This window comes from Anoplopoma fimbria, chromosome 1, assembly GCF_027596085.1.
Source record: "Anoplopoma fimbria isolate UVic2021 breed Golden Eagle Sablefish chromosome 1, Afim_UVic_2022, whole genome shotgun sequence".
NCBI classification, from domain to species: domain Eukaryota; kingdom Metazoa; phylum Chordata; class Actinopteri; order Perciformes; family Anoplopomatidae; genus Anoplopoma; species Anoplopoma fimbria.
This window is the reverse complement of record NC_072449.1, coordinates 10,949,146-10,968,845: the sequence shown is the minus strand read 5'-3', so window position 1 is coordinate 10,968,845 and position 19,700 is coordinate 10,949,146. Positions and strand designations below refer to the sequence as shown.

The window sequence follows — 19,700 nt, the reverse complement described above, 5'->3', positions numbered from 1 at the left end:
TTTTCTCTTTCATTGTTATTTATCTATTTGTATGTGGATTATTCTTTTATTGAAAATTGTTAAAAATGGCAGAAATAAAGTACTATTATTACTACTACTACTACTACTACTACTACTACTACTACTACTACTAAGAATTAGATCTCGATCCCATGTTGCATGTCAATGTTTTTGGTTCTTTATGGGTTCACACTTTAAAGTAGATTTGCAGTTTGTATTGTGCCTTTGCGGTGCTGGTTCTGAATTAAATTGTGTTTAATAACACTACCACAAACTAACCCCAAAAATATTTCAACATAGAAGTGATTGACCTCTGGTTCAGTCATGTAATGTGTGCAGTGTTCTCAAAGGGAACATGAGGGGGGCAATTAATAGGTCAATTCACCCATGCTTGTTTGTTATTGATGCATCAACTTGCAAATGTTTTGATATTAGTCATGCTCAATCTAGCTGCTGTTTATCCTGCATATTATTTTATGATCTTAAAATAACATTACTCTGCAATATTGCCAGCTACAGTCATACATGTGATTTGTAGTATCAATGCACTGCACTGAGTATAGTGCCAATTCCAACTTCCCAAGCAGTGTTTTAACCCCATTTTCCATTGAAACAATTGTGAAATACAAACATTGCAAACATTTTATACAGCTCTAGCTGTCTAAATTAATAATAGGCTGAGTAAAAATCAAATAGACAGCAGCAGGAGAAGGGAACAGGACAAGGCATGTTGGTGTACATGAGGAAGTCTCCCTGGAAAAAAGATGAAAGGGTCCCTCACACCCTCTGGCTGAGTATGATGACAGAGTACCACACACAGGGTTTTTTTCTAACACACAACAGTCACATTTTATTTCCAGTACCTCATTTCACAATACTGACAATTATGTCTTTTTTTTAAAAAATCTCTTTAATTACCAAAACAGCTTTCTATTCCCACTGCTTTTTACAAAAGTTCCTGTATTAATGTCTTACAAAACAAAAGCAACGTGTATTGTAAACTGTATCTTCTTCTTGAGAAAGTCTAGAGTCTTGCTTTACACATTAAATCCTATGGCCTACAAGTACAAAAAGATGATATAAGCTACTTCACTGCATTGGTTTACTTTCTCTGTTCTGTGTCTACCACAAAGATTGCAGTTTACAACAAAAAATCCCCAAACTAAAGAACCAACCAGTATGTAGGTTGGCACTGTTGACTGTGGAGGCAGGCACCAGTCTGATGGGGTGGGAGGATGACTGGGAGGCGCCTGCCCTCTCATTAACCCCCCGTTTCCTCCACACCTCTTTTGTTTACACCTACATGCCGGTCAAGTCCAGGCAGAGGAGCAGCAGATCCACAGACTGCACTCTGTTCTTGTTGGAGCACAATGTGTGTTTCTGTGCTCTGCTTTATTCTGCTGTTTGGAGTTTGTCATGCCTCTGACGCCGCCGCTCCTCCTGCCCAGCTCGGGCCTCCGTCGCTGGGGTTCAGCTCCTCGGTCCGCTCGGTGTGCAAACCCATCCCGAGCACCCTGTCTCTGTGCCACGGCATCGGCTACAGGCACATGCGGATCCCCAACTTGCTCGGCCACGACACGCTGAGGGAGGCCCAGCAGCAGTCGGCGGCCTGGCTGCCCCTCGTCTCCAAGCTGTGCCACCGGGACACCAAGAAGTTCCTGTGCTCGCTCTTCGCTCCGGTGTGCCTGCCGGAGCTCAGCGGGCCGGTCAGCCCCTGCAAGAGCCTGTGCGAGGTCGTGCGGGACGGCTGCGTGCCCGTGATGAGCGCGTTCGGGTTCCCCTGGCCGGAGATGTTCAACTGCACCCGGTTCCCCCGCGGCGCCGAGCTCTGTATCCCTGCATCCGGAGAGCAGGAGGGGAGGACGGCCGAGGAGGTCAGGCACGAGGAGGCGCTGAAAGGTCAGTGGAGGGGATCTGTTGTACCTACCCTTTAAAAAAAAAATATATATATATATATATTTTGTATATTGTATATTGTGATGATAAATCAACAGATTTTTGATTTATCATCACAATATACAGTACCAGTCAAAAGTTTGGACACACCTTCTCATTCAATGTTTTTTCTTTATTTTTATTTTTTTCTACATTGTAGATTAATATTGAAGACATCCAAACTATGAAGGAACACATATGGAATTATGTGGTAAACAAACAAATGCTCAACAAACCAGAATATGTTTTATATTTTAGATTCTTCAAAGTAGTTGGATGAGAAGGTGTGTCCAAACTTTTGACTGGTACTGTATATTAAAACGTTAGGAGCAGTGGGATAAACATAAAAAACTACAAACAATTAAAGCTTTACAGATAAATTGAGATTAAAGCTTATACAACCTCTTTATTCAGAGGTTGTATGAGGATTTTTGAGAGAGAGAGAGAGTATGAAAGGGGGTCACTTGTGGAATAGTTCTGACCAGGAATTTAATATTGAAGACATCCAAACTATGAAGGAACACATATGGAATTATGTGGTAAACAAACAAATGCTCAACAAACCAGAATATGTTTTATATTTTAGATTCTTCAAAATAGTTGAATGAGAAGTTGTGTCCAAACTTTTGACTGGTACTGTATGTGTATATATATATATATATATATATATATATATATATATATATATATATATATATATATATGTATGTATGTGTATCGTAGTCTACGCCTACAGTTAATATCTGCTACTTTTCACACATTTGTCACCCTGAAACATTTGTTTTATTGATAGCTCATGAACACATGTTTCATATAGCTATACATTTATATAGTCTATGTGCCTGTGGTAGAACTTTTAAGTGGGCCTATTAACATCACTATTATTAGCCTTTAGGCCTATGTGTTGCCTGCACTATAAATTCCTATCCCTGCTGCAGTCACTTTCCCAAGGCTCTCTAAGTGCACTATACAACTATAGCCTAACATTATCTCTGCATGTACTCTCATTTTTACACAATGCTCAAATTAGAGTTCTGACCGATATCAGGAGCCAATACTAGCTTGTTACAAACATATCAGCATAAGCACTTACTTCTGCTCAATATGTTAAAGAAAAGTTTGTATAGCTTTTCAACCATAAACTGTTCCACTTCATATCTTGTTCACAAGTCTTTAATAACCCCATTTTAGAATCCACATCTAAAATGTTTGTTTATGTTATGAGTTTCTTTTAAAAGACAAGTATCCGTTAGTTCATCAATATTGCATTTTTTACTCCTTAATATTGATACTGGCATCACACACTGCAGTTTGCATTATTTGTGCTGCAGTAAAAATAATGTACAGTATACTTTTGTATGGAAGCATTTAGCTTTTGAAAGTAATTTCTTTATTCTTTTCAAATTTTATTTAAAACAGTTTCTTGTGCTGCTGTAACAACTGAAAAGTCCTTTCTGAAGATCAATGGCGTTTTATTTCCCCTAATCTTATCTTAAAGTTGTTGTTGAATGCCTTGATCTTGGAGTTTTTGCTCAAAGACAACAGGCTCACCCCCTTTTGATTTTTTTTGTTTTACATCCCCACCACAGACGCTCACAGTCGTCTAATCCCCTCTCTTTCCACCCCCACAGGGAGTGTCATCTGTGATGCCTGCAGTCTGGCTGCTGAAGGAGAAACTGACATCCAGGAAAACTTCTGCCACAGTCCATATGGTGAGAACAAACTGGTATAGAGACTGTAAGCTGCAAAATATATCATTTTATTTATTTTGAAAATGGAGTATAACCCTCTGTATTATAACTCCAATTAAAAAGGACGAAGGCCACAGAACAGATGATCTAATCATAGAGATAGAGAGGTTGTTTTACAATGTGTCTGAAATGGCACCAGTTAACTAGCATTCTGTCTCCGTTTCAGCGTTTAAGATGCGTCTGGGCAGTGTGTCGATGGTGGGAGGGGACCGTCAGCTGGTGCCTACGGCCCGCAGCCGCATCCTGAGGTGGGCAGGGGGAGGTGCAGAGAGGGCAGAAGGGATTGGAGGCGCGATGGCCCACAGCGCTTTGTGGCTGCAAGAAGGAGGCACCTGCACTTGTCCTGGCTTGGACTCTGCAGAGACAAATGAAGACAGTGGGTTAGAGGAGGAACAGAGGGGTAAAAGACAAGCAAAAGAAGGAGGTAAGGAGGTGAAAGGGGTCCAGAGTGGATGGTATCTGGCCCTGGTTCAGGCTGAAGAGGGGAGGCTTGTGCTGACTAGATTGGTGAGGTGGACCAGAGGGGACAAAGAGCTGAAGAAGTTCATCAGAGCTCTCCTGAAACAGTCTTGTTCAGAGCCATAGATCGGGGGTTATCAGCCATCGAAGTCCTGCCCCACGGATGCTGCTTTGTGGTTGCATGCAGTGTGTAACTGTGTGCTGCTAATTTCTACATCTTTGAATAATGAACAGTTAACAAATAGTTCCCAACTAACACTGAATAATTCACTTGAGTACCGATTGTTAGATACAATGTAAATTAACCAGATAAGATCGTAGTTATCTGTATATCTGCATACTTGGCACTTTCTTGATGAATTGATCCTGATTAACTCTGAAAATGTGCTCAATAACCAATCAAGTCTTCCTTATATACATACATATTATTTTGTGTCACATCAAGTCAAGTAGTATTTTGAATTACTACACCATACTTCAAAATTCAAGTAAAATAGAGCGTAACTTTAGTAAAATTACTTTCTTTTCAGTGAATTATTATTAGACAGAGAACTGGTGTTTGTTTGTATTGTGTACTGATCATCCAAATATTCAGAATATCTCTTGCCAGAAGTAATGCTATGGCATTATCATAAAAGATTGCAAACGTTTATATACTTCCCACTGGGGCAATATTAGTATTTTTTTGTACATTTGTGTATATAGGAGGGACAAAATATAACCCTTTAATCAAAGTCAAAGTGTTTGATATTGATTGCAGGGTTTAGACTGATCTCATCAAGTTTTCTTTTGACACATATATGTGTTGAAGCAGTGTAATTGTTGTTATTCCAGTAATGATAAAAATGTTTTCTTATACTACCTATCCTATCATTATATACACATGAAGCATACACCATAAAAAATAGCCCTGCACGTTTCATTTTGCCTTGTTTTTTACCATTAAAATGTTTATGAGTTAAATCACATGTTAGGATTCACATCAAAAGAGAAGCACTGAAAAGAAAGGAAGAAAAGGAAATATGTAGTCAATAATAAATCCTTTAGATCTTGTTTTGTCTCTATTTTTGCATTTTATTACATATATTTGTTCCTAACACAACTCTACTGTAGTTCTTTTCTTTTCATTTGAACAAACTTTAATAAAAAAATGTACGAAGTAAGATACATTAGATGATAATCCATTCAATTTTTTTGTGTACGTTAGTGTTTTCTTGACCTTTTCATCGTGACTCAGTAAAGAAAGAAATTTGATGCCACACAGACAAACACCTGTTGCTGTTTACGTGATATATCAAATGTCTCACACTGTCTCACTGTCTCAGCTCCCATCCACAGTATCGCTATTATAAACCGGACAAGAAGCTACCTGTGTGTCTCATCAGAAATTACAAAAACTGGTGTTTACCAGCTAGTTAAAGAGTTAATGATGTCACTGTCAACCACCTGTCTGTTAATTTGAAATAATACAGGACGTGTACTGTCATGCACGTGATAGTTAAATTATTTACACCCCCAGGTCTCTTTCCTTTTCTTGCACACACACCTCCATTTTTCTGTGGCTGAAGGGCAACTTGCATCTTTGTCACCGGCGCTGCTGCTCTGCACTCACCAAACCTTTAGGAAAACAGGTGAGGTTTTTTTTATGGGTCAGTCAGAGAGAGACTTCCTTTTGATTCAATACTTTGTTATAGCATCTGTTATGTTTGGTGCCGAAAAGCCTGCTGGGTCTACAGTTACCTGAGGCAGAAGAAACATCTAGAGATACAACAGCACTTTCTCTCACATCTTCCACAGGACTAAAGTATGAAAGATCATTCCTGTGTAGATCTTATGTTGCATAATTTAAAGAAAATGGTCTCAAAATGTGGTTAGTCAATTTGGAATGTCTGCATTTCAGGAAAAGATCAATTCATTTATACAATTGTCACTGTTGTTTCAGTCTCACAGTGGTGTTATAATGGACATTTATTATTCCCAAATGTTTCTTACCTTTTTCTTCTTGCTGTGCATTAATTAGAGATCCTTTGTTATTTTTGAGTGAAGTAGTTTTGTCGTGATTAATTGATCGCTTTGATCATTTAACACATGGAACATTACAAAAGCACCAGATTAGCCGCAGAGCCTTAATACCACAGAAAGAGCAGAGGAGTCAAAATTCAGAATGACAGCTACTATGTGCCTCTGATAATTATACATTTTAACTGACTCCAGTATGAGGAGGAATTGGCTGAATGATCTTGCAGCACTAATGAAAGGTTGAAGCAAGGTTTGGGACTAAATACTGGAACTAAATAGTCAGGTTCTTAAAGCACCTGAACATCATTATCAGAAGGCAACATGGCACTGCGTTAATGAGTATAATTGTTATACATGTACTCAAAAATGAGGTGATTTCTTGACTGATAAACCTGTTCTTTAGCCATATCGCCTTCTTTTTTCACTGCAGGGCAGCACAGTTACATTAGATATTATAGATTAGATCAGATAAAATACTGTAAACCAATGCCATTGTAGTACATTAATGTAAAAACTGAGAGCAGGGCTACAGAAGCACAAAGGTTCGTCAGTAAATTACTGGTAAAACATTCATGTAAATGTTAATTTAAATGGGCACATGAAGACATGCCATCCACCCCATTCAAACAGTATGAATACATCTTAGAAGTTGACATAAACAAAACTCCTTTTTAATACAATTATAGGTGTCTAATAATTCTACTTGTGTGTTTTTCTTCATACCAGCTAGGATGGTGTCTCCTGCTATCGCTCTGGCCTTCATTCCACTCCTGCTGACAATTCTTATCAGGTGCCGCTTCTACTTTGTGCTGTTCTATCGGGCGGTCCTGGTCAGGATATGGAAGGACTGTGTCACTGGTCTGAGCCGCGAGGAGCGTGCCTACCAGTATGTTCTCACTCATGCCACCCCTGGAGACCCCGACAGCATCCTGGACGCCTTCGATCTCTGGTGCAGCAAAGTGGAGTTCATCAGCAACATTGGGCCTAAAAAAGGTGAGAAGATCATTTACCTCTCACAATCATTTACCACTCGTCTACAAGCATGATTTTACATGAGGTTCTTTGGTGTGTAGGGAAGATTCTGGACCGGATGCTAATGGAGCAGAGCCCTCTGACGGTGCTGGAGCTGGGAGCCCACTGCGGGTACAGCACCGTGCGGATCGCCAGGTGTCTGCCTCTGGGTGCCCGGCTGTACAGCCTGGAGATGGACCAGAGGAATGCTGCCATCGCTGAGAAAATCATCCGCCTGGCAGGGTTTGACGATGACACGGTGAGAGAGCAGACACATGTAAACACTGTACATCTATTAAACTCTGTGTGCAGTAGGCCCCAAATTACCATTATTTGTCTCCACATAAACCTGGGACGTTTTTATGTAATGTATTGAATATAGGGAGTTTTAAACCGTTGAGACATTCATGAGATATGTTCTCCAGGTGGAGCTCATTGTAAATCCATCTGATGAGGTGATCCCTCGGCTGCGGTCTGACTATGGTTTGGAAAGGCTGGATTTCGTCTTCATGGACCACTGGAAGAAATGTTATCTCCCTGATCTGCAGGTGACTAGAATAAATCCTTAGAAAAGACTTAATAAGATGCTTTAAGGAAGAAAATTTACTCTGAGTTTGCAGAAGTCGGTTTCTTTACACATGACCTTCTACTGAGATAAATATGTTATAGTTGTGATCCTTCCCACTGTTACCTGGTCACCTCCCTCAGCTACATGATACTTCCTCTGTGTGTGTTACAGATGCTGGAGGGCTCTGGTCTGCTGGGGAAAGGGTCTATGATCGTGGCCGACAACGTGCTGTTCCCCGGGGCTCCAAAGTTCCTCAGGTACATTCGCAAGTGCGGCCTGTACGAGTGGAAGGTCCACCGGGCCACGCTAGAGTACAGCAAAGGCATCAGGGACGGGATGGCCGAGCTGGTGTACCAGGGTATCAAGTAGACTACACTATTAGTCATTAGTTTTTAAAGAACATTGTGATGGAAAAGAGAACTGTGAATTCTTCCCTTAAATGTTACATTCACCTGAAAATTGAAGTATGTCAGTATCTAGTTTTTGCATATCATCTTAATTTCAAAATAACTCACTGCCAGTGCCCTCTCCTGGATAAAAAAAAAATAGATAATTATTAGGAAAACACATGTAGTCTCTGTCACTTGTCACCACCCTTTGTCCTTCTACTGTGTCACCTATCTAATAAAAACAGAAATATCAGGAGATATCTTCAAAAAATTGCTTGTTTATTTTACATAACTGCCAAATTTGAACAAAAGAGCAATTTCATTAAATTTGCAAATTAAACTCAATAATATGTCAATTTTAGTGAGTTCATAATAAATAGCCTTTATGTACAAGTTTAATACTGGACAAAATGTTGCTTTTCGGTTGGGAAATGTAACAATTGACTCAAAATTGTGGACGGCACCCCAAATCATTTTACATTTTACTAGACAGTTATTCAACCTAAATCCCACCCACACACCTTTATGCCATGTTGCATTATGTGTTTTTTAATCAATAAGAAATTAAAATGTAGACAAAAGAAAAACTTGGTTTCATCAAAATGATTTAATTTAATACAAAAAGTCAAGGATTCTGTTCATTTTAAGTACAAATAACCGAAGCCTCAGCAAGCAATGCTTTAAGATAAACACGAGAGTATTTGGATGGACACTGAGTGTCTTCATATGTCAATTGACATTCTTCAAAAGTAACGGGTGGTTGCTCCTTTAACATGGTAAAAATTCATCAAAATGTATTTCAATAAGAACTGACGAATTGTCTGAACATAATACAATTTCATAAGCGTTTATGAAGATTCCACTGGGAGTATTATATCGGTAACTTAGCAGCATACACAACACTATGAAACAGCATCGTACTACATGGTGAAGTATCGGTCAGTCTCCTTTATAGGTAACAAATTATTTAGCTGACTGAACTGTTGTTTCTGCTCAGTCAGCCGTTTGAAGGCTCTCCGAGAAGTGGCACATGACAAAGGTATGAAAAGTTCAAGGTTTAAATTAGAAATCACTAGGCTGATTCCTACTGTTACCACTGTGTGGGAGTGTGTCCAACTGGTTACAAAACAGCAGGACCTTGTGTGTGAGTGTGTGTATGTATGTACATGCGTATGTCTGTGCGCATGTAGTTGTGTTTGTATGTGCATGTTAGAAGCACTCACAGTAATATCCAACGACGTCCAGGCCCTTCACGGGCCAACTGCAGCTTGAAACAAGACACTTTGTGCTGGATTCACTCCCTCTGAAGGACATCATGATACAAGCTTTGATTCAACTATATTCTTTTCCTGTTTACAGAAATAAAATATATATATATATCTGTGTCACAGACAAAAGGAGCAGCATTCAAGTTTTAAGTGGAGAGTAAAAATCCAGTGCCAGACAGCTTGATGGAGACTAAAATTGTCATTTGTTTTAAATCATCCATTGATCCTGGTCTTGGTCTGGTCCCTCCATGTCCACCTGACAGAAGACACAGAGCCACATTAAAGAACATGATTTCTTTGTTTTGGCAGAAGAAACACAGCTAAAAGGAAACAACGCTTATTGTGATGAAGAGTAATGTGTGTATATTAGATATCTAGTAACAAGACTTTCTAAATAAAAGCACCTCATTGATCTCGCCGTCATCAGGTGACTCATTGTAGTCATTCATCTCATCCATGTCCTGCATGTCTTCTTCATCTTCCGAGTCCTCCTCGCTGTCCTCCTCATCCTCGTCATCCTCCTCTTCCTCTTCATCATATCCCGCCTGCGCCACAGTAAAGTCAAAATATAAGATAAGATAAGATAATCCTTTATTAGTCCCGCAGCGGGGAAATTTACAAGATTACAGCAGCAAAGAGGATAGTGCAAAACAAGAGACTTAGTAAATAAAAAAAACAAGTATTATAAATAAGCAAATGAGTAATAAAAAACAGTAAAAAAAACAATAAAGAACAGTAGAGAATACACAGTAATATTATATATACAGACAGAAACTATTATAAATATTGTATTGAAATGGAGGGAACCGTCTTAAAAAGTGTATGTTGCACACTTCGGCGTGGTGAAACTCAAGAGCAGCATTATATCTTAAAGGCAACACCAACACATTACCTCAAAAATAGGTTTCCCAATGGGCATCAGGTTGTTGTCTTTCTCAGCAATGCTCTGCAGCTGAGGTGGAGACAGAGAGACAAGTATATTAAAAATATGAGCATGAACAGATTGAGTGACATGAGAGTGTTTATCAGAGAGGTGTTTACCCAGGTTTGGTGCTGCTGCTCCTGCTGGTGCAGCTCGGTCTCGTCCACACAGGGTCGGTCAAGGTTGAACCACAGGGACTCCGTTATCCGGGGGAAGAGCGAGGGGAACAGCGTGGACATGTCTGTCACAATAAACGGGGACAACAACAAACATGGCGTCAATCAGCAAAGCCTGTGTGTGTGTGTGTGTGTGTGTCACCTTTACACACACAAAACAAAGCGTTAAAACCAAGGTCTACCAGAAAGAATAGGAGCCAGAAAGACATTTAAAACGACACAGGAGCGGTGGAGGGACACGGTAAGTTAACGTAACACACATAAAGTCTCCCTGTTATATGACATTTAAACTCCAAAGTGTAAAGTCATCCCCGCTATTCCTCTACGTAAAATACAACTAAGTATAATATGCAATTTTTACTCGAAAAACATTACAGCTTATTTATAGATGTGTAGCTGAAGTACCTGCCAATCTCTCGCTCCAGCTTTCAAATTTTTTCAAAACAAATTTAACCGGAAGCTCCTGGTGTTCACCTACCAGTACTTCCGGAGTGCTCTATTCCAGTGACGCTGTACAATGGTTCCGCCTGGGTGGCAGCAGTAGAGTTGGGAAAGTGAAGCATTAACAAAAAATGAACTTTGGTTAGTATGTTGAAATCGATGTTAATGATCTGGGTGTGAATGGTAATACAAATATCCCCTGTTGGTTTTTCTTCCTCCCTGAATACTGATAAATATTTTTTATCAACAGCAAGTAAATGACCGTATAATTCAATATTATCATATTATCATAATGACATTGCTTTCATTTGAAAACTTAAACATTTATTTTGATCTAATTAATTGCATTTTCAATAAATATAAAAGACAAAGGCTGAAACCTATCAATTTTAATTATTTTAAAACATATTATAGGGAATGTAACACTTAAGCTGTTATCAACGTAGGGCTGGTTTATAAATTGAAATACAGAATTAAAATGAAAACCCTCATTTTTCATACTCAAAATTCGGACCAAACAGGTAAAAAAAGTTTAATCTGAGGATTTGTAATTTATGGAGAATTAAGGTACAGACGAGAAGGGCTGCGGTCGTATTTGGATCAGTTGCGGTTTTTGTTTTTCTATTTATACTAATCTGATGTGGTGGATGCTTTGTGTTACGACATGGACAGATTTTTGAAATAGGAAAAAGCAGACTACAATGATAAAAGTTCGAATGTCTCCTTGTTAAAATTGGGACATCCCTGATTACTTGGACTGTGCCTGAAAAATATGTGTTTAGTGAAAATACGTGTTTACCGTCCCACTCATTAGTGCCCCATCTATAAGAAAGATAAAAAGAGAAGCCTGCTTGACCCTGTTGAAGAGTTGACTGTGTTTGTGGGGGCCGAATGGGAGAATTCCCTCCCCTTCCTCCCTCCTTTGTGTAAGTGGCAGAATGCCCATTGGTGTCAGTGACTGAAGCCAGCTGAAATTAACTTTTTCGGTTGCCTTTTGACTTAGAAGTGTGTGAGTGTTTTTAAATAAAACACACTATAAAACAAAAAGAGGGAAAATGGGTGTGACACCAGTGGCTATTGTGGGGATCAAACACCCAGAACATGCAAAGGATGTCCAGAAACTCTCAGAGAAATGGGCAAAACGCACAAAGGGACTAGATCCGATGTGAAGGAGGGCACATTTGATGTGAGTGTGTGTGAAGATATGGAACTCAGAATAAAAGACTACAAACCAAAAGATAAAAGCAAAAAACGTCTGAAAAAAATGGAACTAGAACTAGAGACAATCAAATTGTTTAAGGTTGAAGGTCACCGCTACAGGAAAAATGTGAGAGATGGGCTAGCTGAACTAAATTAAATAAAAGCAAAAGTAGACAAAATGGAACAACTACAGGACTATTCGAAAACTGTAGGAATCTGTCCACCAATGGTAGGAACTATTAACATTAATGGAGATTTTGATTTTAAAGACAGCAATGTGAAGACCAACCCATCCAGTCCCATTGTCAATGGAGACTTTGAAGCTAAAGACAGTACTATGATAACCAACTCTCAATGCGATCCGTTACCACCATCTCCCATTGATAACAGGACCACCTTCTTCCCAGAATGGGCCACCACGCAGGGAGGTTTGCTAGGGGTGTGGAGAATCTGGCCACTTCCGAGTCCGCGGCTGGACTCTGAGTGGAGAGAGGGGGGTCGTGGGGCTCAGTCCATGGAAGGTCAATGGACAAACGGACCTGTTTCCCATTTCGGACTATCTGGAGGACTCAGATGAGATGGAGGAAACGGGACCAGGAGGCATCTCAGCATAAAGACGGGAGCCTGAACTTTGTTGCAAGTACATACATGCCCAATTTCACCACATCACATGTTTTATTATCTGTCCAGGAGGATGAAGTGAACATTTGAAAAGAGACACAACAGTACAACATAGATCAAGGCTGTTGTGTAAAACTGAGAGTGTGTCACTATAGATTGAATAACTTATAATCAGATATCTCTACAAAATATATTCAGAATTCACAATTCATATTCATGATTCATATAGTCAATGTACCAGTGTTATAGCCTATACAAATTCAACCGAGTTTTGTCATGTATTTTGCACTTAATGAGTACCGGTATATGGTCAATATTTTGCATAAACTAAAATGTGTGATGTATCAGTTAGTGCATGTTTGTAAGCAAAGACAGGTTCACGTCATGCCAGAAAGGTGGTTGCTCGGCGGGGAAGGACCATAAGGGAGTTTTTCCTGTAAAGCAACCTGCAGGTTTTTTTGGCCCTTATATGAAAGTGAACCTTAGTATTGCGGGATGTTATCTGAAATGTTTCATTAATAAAAAAAAATCTGTATTGGTTTATAATTAAGCATATATGATTGTTATAGTTACTTGGTAGAATCATTCCCAGGTTCAGTGTTTTATGTAGAATCACTTGCGTTGCAATGTTTAAAGGGAGGCACCTGGCTCAATACTCTTGATTAAGATCAATATTTTCAGGTACATTTCCATCTATCTGATAAAGGTTGTATGAAGTAAGTGTGGGGGTCAAGGGACAGAGGAAAATCTATCTAATATACAACTTTATACAACTTTATATAACGTGTTATGTTGAACCCCAATAACTTGTTTGATAAGATCATCTGTGGGAATGAGGGAGACAAGCGGTTCCTATAAACAGTGGTAAAGACATGCCAGGAAAGTCCTACCAAGGAGGTTACCATGACCTGATATTTAAGAAGGAAAACAGGAAGCGAGTGAAAGGCCAGATGTGCTTTGTTATGGTCCAATCAACAAGACGTGATTGGCTGAAAGTGATGATCACAAGGGTATAAAGAGATCATGAAATAACTAATGTGTCAGACTTTTTGTTGTAAGCTTGTCTGCAATAAAATATCCCCGCTGGTTGCAAACTCCAAGAACTGCGTCTCTTCATTGGTTTTCTGCCACAACATAATACATGTACAAATTAACCACCCACATTAAAGTGCTTGAAATGTGTAAAGTTTTACTTGAATCAGGAGACCTCAAACATAGATAGGCAAACACTTATCTTAACTGCCTACTTTTCCTCTTCTTATTGCTTCCCCAGAGGTCACACTGCCATTTAACACCAAATGACAATGGCATGTGCGTATGTGAGAAGGAGCGTTGTAGACCTTGAGATAAGACAAACCCATCTCACAGTAAGATGTCGTAAAACTTAGACTATCGCATAAGCACTACCTCTTTCTCATTCCTTCTCTCTATCTAAAACGCTCTCACACTCATGAGGCCCTAACACACTGGCACAGACTTTGGACTTGGAGACATTAACACACACACACATGCATGCACAGATGTGTGATTCTAAGTCTAGTTTGGTCTTGAGAAGTGTTAGAGAGGGGACTGGACCGGAGACGCTGATTTGAAGGATCCTCGCTTCATTAAGGAATCCTCACAGAATCTAACAAGGTAACATGAATCTGTTCATCTTTGCTTCTGGAAATATTCTCATTGGTCTCTAAATGAGTTGGTCACAAATAGAAATACGTGTGTTTAGCGTGTAGGGTTTTAATTACTTTTAGTCGAAGGCCTGAACAGTTATTCAACTATTTCTGCAGTGTCTTTTTTAGTTGCTTGCCCTTGTGTTTTTAGTTTTACATCCAAGAGAACTGTATAGACTCACATAGAAATGAGGAAGACATTTAATGAAGGGTGATTTTTTTTTTTAAGTTGTTGTTACCTCGTTACATCCAACACCAATCAAAGATTTAGGTGACACTTGATGCAAATACTGAAGGTTTTGATTGAAACTGTTTCATATGGTTCTGGTATTTGAAAGTGAAAACACATATTGCAAATTGCACGATTCTTAAATAGACACCACTTCCCTTTAAATAGGTATAGCAAATGTAGCACATTTTGCATTTCCGTCCAGTTTGTCACAAAGATAAGTTGTTTGAAGACTGTAAGGTCAAAAGATTGATTTGTTGTTAACTTTTGCCAGATTTCTTTGCTGCAGTTTTGATGTGTTGTACTTCAGATTGTAATTTTCATAAAGAAAAAGATTTTTACATCGATGGTCCTTTATCCAATAGAACCTCCCTTTCCTGCTTATAGATTTGATAAAAATCTCTCAAGGTTGGGTTGTTTTGTTCAAACCGGAGTAACCAATAAAAGTGTCTGAGATGGTCAAAGTACTGTGTGTGTCTCACTCAGATCAGAGGTTACAGGGCACGCCTGTCACATGGATTTAAACTCTTGACCGTGTGTGTTGGCTGTCATCCAATGATTTTTCCTACCCACTGATGTATGTTAATGCCTCCCTGCTTTAGAGCCATGTGGCTTCTTCTGGCCTCGTTACTAGCCTTCTCCAGTGGCGCTCTGTCTCAGGACAAACTCAACACGTGTATGGACGCCAAACACCACAAAGCTTACCCTGGCCCTGAGGGACAACTTTACCTTCAGGTGATGAACACAAATGTCAACATACATCAAAGATGAAACAAATGGAATTGGGAGAATGCTGGAAGAGATTCACACGTTTTTCTTCTCATCAGAACAACGTTTTTGGTTCAACAGCATAAAGTGACAGCTCTTTCCTCTTTCCTCTTTGCAGTGTGTTCCCTGGCGTGAAAATGCATGTTGCACTGCCAACACTAGCACAGAAGCCCACAGCGACAACTCCTACCTGTACAACTTCAACTGGAATCACTGTGGCGTCATGAGCACCAAGTGCAAGAAACATTTCATCCAGGACACCTGCTTCTATGAGTGCTCACCTCACTTGGGACCCTGGACACAACCAGTGTGTATTGTGCTCAGTCTCTCTTGTATGTGTGTACTTGTACCACTAGATGGCAGCATAAGAAGGGCTAGTCAGGACCGTTAAGCCACAAACAGAATGCTGCCTTTATTTTGTTATCTTTGTTATAAAAAGCAAGTTAATTAGCCTTTGTAAGTGCCCCAGTTTAATTTGTGGTCACATCATGGCATTGTAACTGCGAGGGCAATGAGTTTTATTCTATAAATTCTCGTAGTAATTTGCCTCTGCCTCGTAGTAATTTGCCTCTGCACTATACTTTTGCTCTGGCTTATGCTTTAAGATGCTTGTTTAAGAAAGGAGATGCACTTATGACTTCTAGTGACTAGTAGTTCTCTTGAATACCTATGTTGAATACACTTCCTGTAAGTCGCTTTGGATAAAAGCGTCTGCTAAATGACTGTAATGTAATGTAATGTAATAAAATATATCATTTGTGTTCTGAAATCATGGCTCATTCACACTTATCAATAATATTTTGTGTAGGTGGATCAGAGCTGGCGTAAGGAGCGTATCTTGGATGTGCCTTTGTGTAAGGAGGACTGCCATAGTTGGTGGGAGGACTGCAAGGATGATTTCACCTGCAAGACTGACTGGCACAAGGGATGGGACTGGAGCTCAGGTAAGTAAACGAACACACACACACACACACACACACACACACACACACACACACACACACACACACACACACACACACACACACACACACACACACACACACACACACACACACACCAGTGTGGGTAAGGCAAATATTTGTATGTAACCACAAAAAACAAATTCACACCTTTGCATTAGATTTACACCCTTGTCTCTCATTAAAAAACAACAACACTATGTGCAGACCGAAGCATGAACACATGAGAGAGAACATCCATTACACAGTTTTCCCTATAATTACTGTGTTCAAATCAAATGCCTTAATTATTCTCTCTCTCTCTCTCTCTCTCTCTCTCTCTCTCTCTCTCTCTCTCTCTCTCTATATATATATATATATATATATATATATATATATATATATATATATATATATATATATTTCTCTCTCTCTCCTACAGGTATTAACAGATGCCCTGCAAACAGCAAGTGCAGGAAATGGACTGAAGTTTACCCCGATCCCAAGTCCATGTGTGAGCAAATCTGGTCCAATTCCTACCTTTACACCACCCATTCCAAAACCTCAGGCCGCTGCATGCAGCTGTGGTTCAGTGGGCCGAACCCCAACAAGAAGGTAGCTGAGTACTACCTTAACAACGCACAGCAACACCAAAGCTTTGCCTTGACAGCACTACTTCTACCGGCTTTTGCATCTTTCTCTGTAATGATGTACTAAAATAAAATCCTTGACCCATCTTGTATCACCTCAGAGGTACCAATAAAAAAAATGTCAAGTGCTCTTCAGCCTCCTTTTGACAAGCAAGTTCAACAATGCTCAACAATAAAGTAGAAGATTTGTTGTTGTATTATTCTCTAAGTTAATTATTTTCTTATTCATTCATTCAATCTTTATTTCCTCATCATTTATATTCCATCCAGGCATCAAGGCTGGGTGAATGAAGACGTGATAATTTACATGGGCATTAGAAAATGTCCTCGTAGTGTGAATAAATGTGATCAAAGTCAATCCTGGAAACACTTAACAGTATTATTAACTCTCCTTTTTGGATACAGGAAAGGAGTGTTTTGTCTGCTCCATCAGGATAAAAAATACATTATGCAAAACGAAAAGATTATTGTTTCACCAATAACATAAAAAAGCCCAAATTGAGGCAGCACAGTTTTGTGTCTTGGAAAGCATAGTAGATTATAAAAATCTGTGAGGATGAACTAGAAAAGACAAAATAAACCTCCAGACAAGGCATGAAGCCGCAGGGGTCTACTGTATTATTGCACAGCATCTAGGATGACTTTTCTGTGATTGCAAACTATGTATCAATTTAATAACCCCTTCCTAACATCAAACACCAGTAGGGAAACAATAAAACTGACCCAGGATCTGCATTGAGGGAAAATGTTTCTCTGCACTGGGCCCCGGTGATCACGACATCACATGACCACTCTGGGCCAGCTAGTGGTTAGTGGGCTCCACTGCATGGTAATTAAGGAGTTCCAGTCCCATGAATGTGTGTGTTTGTGTGGTTGTGACAGGGAGAGGAAATAAAGGATGGAGAGAGAGAGAGAGAGAGAGAAAGACTAAGTGTGTGTTTGTGTCTCTTTTCCCCCTATGTTTAAGTGTGTTTTAGTGTCACATAGTCTCTGTATGTGTGTGTGTGTGTGTGTGTGTGTGTGTGTGTGTGTGTGTGTGTGTGTGTGTGTGTGTGTGTGTGTGTGTGTGTGTGTGTGTGTGTGTGTGTGTGTGTGTGCGCGTGTGTGCGCAAGTGTGACTGTGAGGGGCATGAGTTTACATATGTGTGCGTCAGTGCCACGTCTGAATGTGCTATATCAGTTCTTTGAATAAGTCTTGTGATTGGCTAAGAGACATGGCCAGAGAGAACCATGGCTGGTCAAAGATGAGTCTGAGATACATACTTAGCTACTTTTGAGACCTCTGCACTTTATTAATCAAGGTCTGATATAATTAAACAAGTGAATGTAAGAGACAAAAACAGATGCAGTGAACAGAACTTTGAAAATGTGGCCTTACCTTCTGACAGATATCAGACTCGCCAAAGTTTTGCTCAATTTCTGAGGCTCATAATTATGTTTCGTTTTCTCTGCATGGATTGTATGCACAGAGCTGCTAAACAAAGAGAGGTGTGGATAAACATGAGACAATCTCATCGCAGAGGTTTGTTAATCCCGGAGCCATATTTGAACGGTTTAACTCAATCATGGGCATAACAATGCTCCAAAGTTTTCCGTGACCAGAACATAATAAAACTATATTCAATCTGGGTTTATACAACAGGAGATGTTTCAACAAACAACATCAATTTAACATAATCTCATCACTTGCACAATGCAGTTAACATTACCTTAAACTTCTTTAAATCTTTTCATACTCGAAAGAATGGTCTTCAGACGTGTAAAGACGCTGACTACACCAACACTCATAACAAGAGTAATTTACACACAAAATGAACAGCACAATTATGTGGATTTGGTCATGGAATAGCAAAATATTTGTGCATTTATTTAACGTTACAAATGTTTATAGCTTGCTGGATGTTGATGGACGTTATAGCTGGTGTGAGGCATCCATGCTAGTTTACTTTTCAGATACTTACATAATATTTAGCGCATACGTAATAATTTAACATGTCAGATATCATAGAAAAATCTGAATTACAAGATAATAATACTTCTGATTATGAACAATCAGTCAGAACAAGGAAAAATGTAGTTTCTACTTGACATAATGCGCTAAAACTAACATCCTGACTTTACAATGAAGAAGTAAAGCTGATTCTGAGATGTCCACACAGTGTGTAACATCCTAAAACGACCCTCTCACGTTATGTATACGTAACAACATGGCCTGTTTTCTGGCCTGACACCCGAAACAAATTTACAAAAGTTAGGTTTTGGGGTTTGAAGTGAACAGTACAGCCTCATTGTGATCTCAGCGAGGCCAAAGACTTTAACTTGTGTTTCAGAGTTACCAGACAATTATGGTGAGATGAAAAAGAAACAAAATGTGCAAAATTATTTCTTTTTAAGATGAATTGTAATAGTAGTAAAAGTAAATTTTATAACAATGTCACATTTTGCGACACAACTTTACAATCCCTGCATGCAGACGTATTGTTAAGCCACATACTTTAACAGTCTTTTACAGTCCACTCACACTCAGACACACACACAGACATACACAGTGTGATGACATAGTCAGAAATAGAATTGGGATGGCTGCCTTCCCTGTGCCTATTAATACTCAGCTTTTTCTGAGGTCATTGGCAACACACACGCGCGCACACACACACACACACACACACACACACACACACACAC

General features: G+C 39.4%; 4 protein-coding genes across 4 annotated transcripts; 3 read left to right on the top strand and 1 right to left on the bottom strand.

Annotated features, from left to right (window-relative positions):
* The first annotated feature begins 890 nt into the window (after positions 1-890).
* sfrp2l (secreted frizzled-related protein 2 like) lies at positions 891-5,302 on the top strand. The gene is made up of 3 exons (XM_054601423.1): positions 891-1,899; positions 3,567-3,647; positions 3,853-5,302. Exons 1-3 carry the CDS (start codon positions 1,371-1,373, stop codon positions 4,269-4,271), a joined length of 1,029 nt encoding a protein of 342 aa, XP_054457398.1. The 5' UTR covers positions 891-1,370; the 3' UTR covers positions 4,272-5,302.
* Positions 5,303-6,895: 1,593 nt separating this feature from the next.
* tomt (transmembrane O-methyltransferase) lies at positions 6,896-8,112 on the top strand. The gene is made up of 4 exons (XM_054604736.1): positions 6,896-7,157; positions 7,238-7,434; positions 7,601-7,723; positions 7,915-8,112. Exons 1-4 carry the CDS (start codon positions 6,896-6,898, stop codon positions 8,110-8,112), a joined length of 780 nt encoding a protein of 259 aa, XP_054460711.1.
* A 612-nt stretch (positions 8,113-8,724) lies between these two features.
* anapc15 (anaphase promoting complex subunit 15) lies at positions 8,725-10,959 on the bottom strand. Its single transcript, XM_054600863.1, has 5 exons — positions 10,904-10,959; positions 10,442-10,563; positions 10,293-10,352; positions 9,805-9,945; positions 8,725-9,656 (listed from the first exon to the last, which is right to left on the bottom strand). The coding sequence occupies exons 2-5, from the start codon at positions 10,559-10,561 to the stop codon at positions 9,609-9,611; spliced, it is 369 nt and encodes a 122-aa protein (XP_054456838.1). The 5' UTR covers positions 10,562-10,563; positions 10,904-10,959; the 3' UTR covers positions 8,725-9,608.
* A 3,281-nt stretch (positions 10,960-14,240) lies between these two features.
* folr (folate receptor) lies at positions 14,241-17,214 on the top strand. Its single transcript, XM_054603039.1, has 5 exons — positions 14,241-14,395; positions 15,259-15,391; positions 15,543-15,731; positions 16,233-16,368; positions 16,808-17,214. The coding sequence occupies exons 2-5, from the start codon at positions 15,263-15,265 to the stop codon at positions 17,080-17,082; spliced, it is 729 nt and encodes a 242-aa protein (XP_054459014.1). The 5' UTR covers positions 14,241-14,395; positions 15,259-15,262; the 3' UTR covers positions 17,083-17,214.
* Positions 17,215-19,700: the final 2,486 nt, after the last annotated feature.

Excerpts from the sequence above, each read along its gene's own strand:
- anapc15 (XM_054600863.1), bottom strand. The coding sequence starts at position 10,561 with ATGTCCACGCTGTTCCCCTCGCTCTTCCCCCGGATAACGGAGTCCCTG. Across the intron at positions 10,353-10,441 it reads AGCAGCAGCACCAAACCTGG|CTGCAGAGCATTGCTGAGAA; the intron begins GTAAACACCTCT and ends TCTCCACCTCAG. Across the intron at positions 9,657-9,804 it reads ATGACGGCGAGATCAATGAG|GTGGACATGGAGGGACCAGA; the intron begins GTGCTTTTATTT and ends GTCTTCTGTCAG.
- folr (XM_054603039.1), top strand. The coding sequence starts at position 15,263 with ATGTGGCTTCTTCTGGCCTCGTTACTAGCCTTCTCCAGTGGCGCTCTG. Across the intron at positions 15,392-15,542 it reads AGGGACAACTTTACCTTCAG|TGTGTTCCCTGGCGTGAAAA; the intron begins GTGATGAACACA and ends TCCTCTTTGCAG. Across the intron at positions 16,369-16,807 it reads GGGATGGGACTGGAGCTCAG|GTATTAACAGATGCCCTGCA; the intron begins GTAAGTAAACGA and ends TCTCTCCTACAG.
- tomt (XM_054604736.1), top strand. The coding sequence starts at position 6,896 with ATGGTGTCTCCTGCTATCGCTCTGGCCTTCATTCCACTCCTGCTGACA. Across the intron at positions 7,435-7,600 it reads CAGGGTTTGACGATGACACG|GTGGAGCTCATTGTAAATCC; the intron begins GTGAGAGAGCAG and ends TATGTTCTCCAG. Across the intron at positions 7,724-7,914 it reads GTTATCTCCCTGATCTGCAG|ATGCTGGAGGGCTCTGGTCT; the intron begins GTGACTAGAATA and ends TGTGTGTTACAG.
- sfrp2l (XM_054601423.1), top strand. The coding sequence starts at position 1,371 with ATGTGTGTTTCTGTGCTCTGCTTTATTCTGCTGTTTGGAGTTTGTCAT. Across the intron at positions 1,900-3,566 it reads GCACGAGGAGGCGCTGAAAG|GGAGTGTCATCTGTGATGCC; the intron begins GTCAGTGGAGGG and ends CCACCCCCACAG. Across the intron at positions 3,648-3,852 it reads CTTCTGCCACAGTCCATATG|CGTTTAAGATGCGTCTGGGC; the intron begins GTGAGAACAAAC and ends TCTCCGTTTCAG.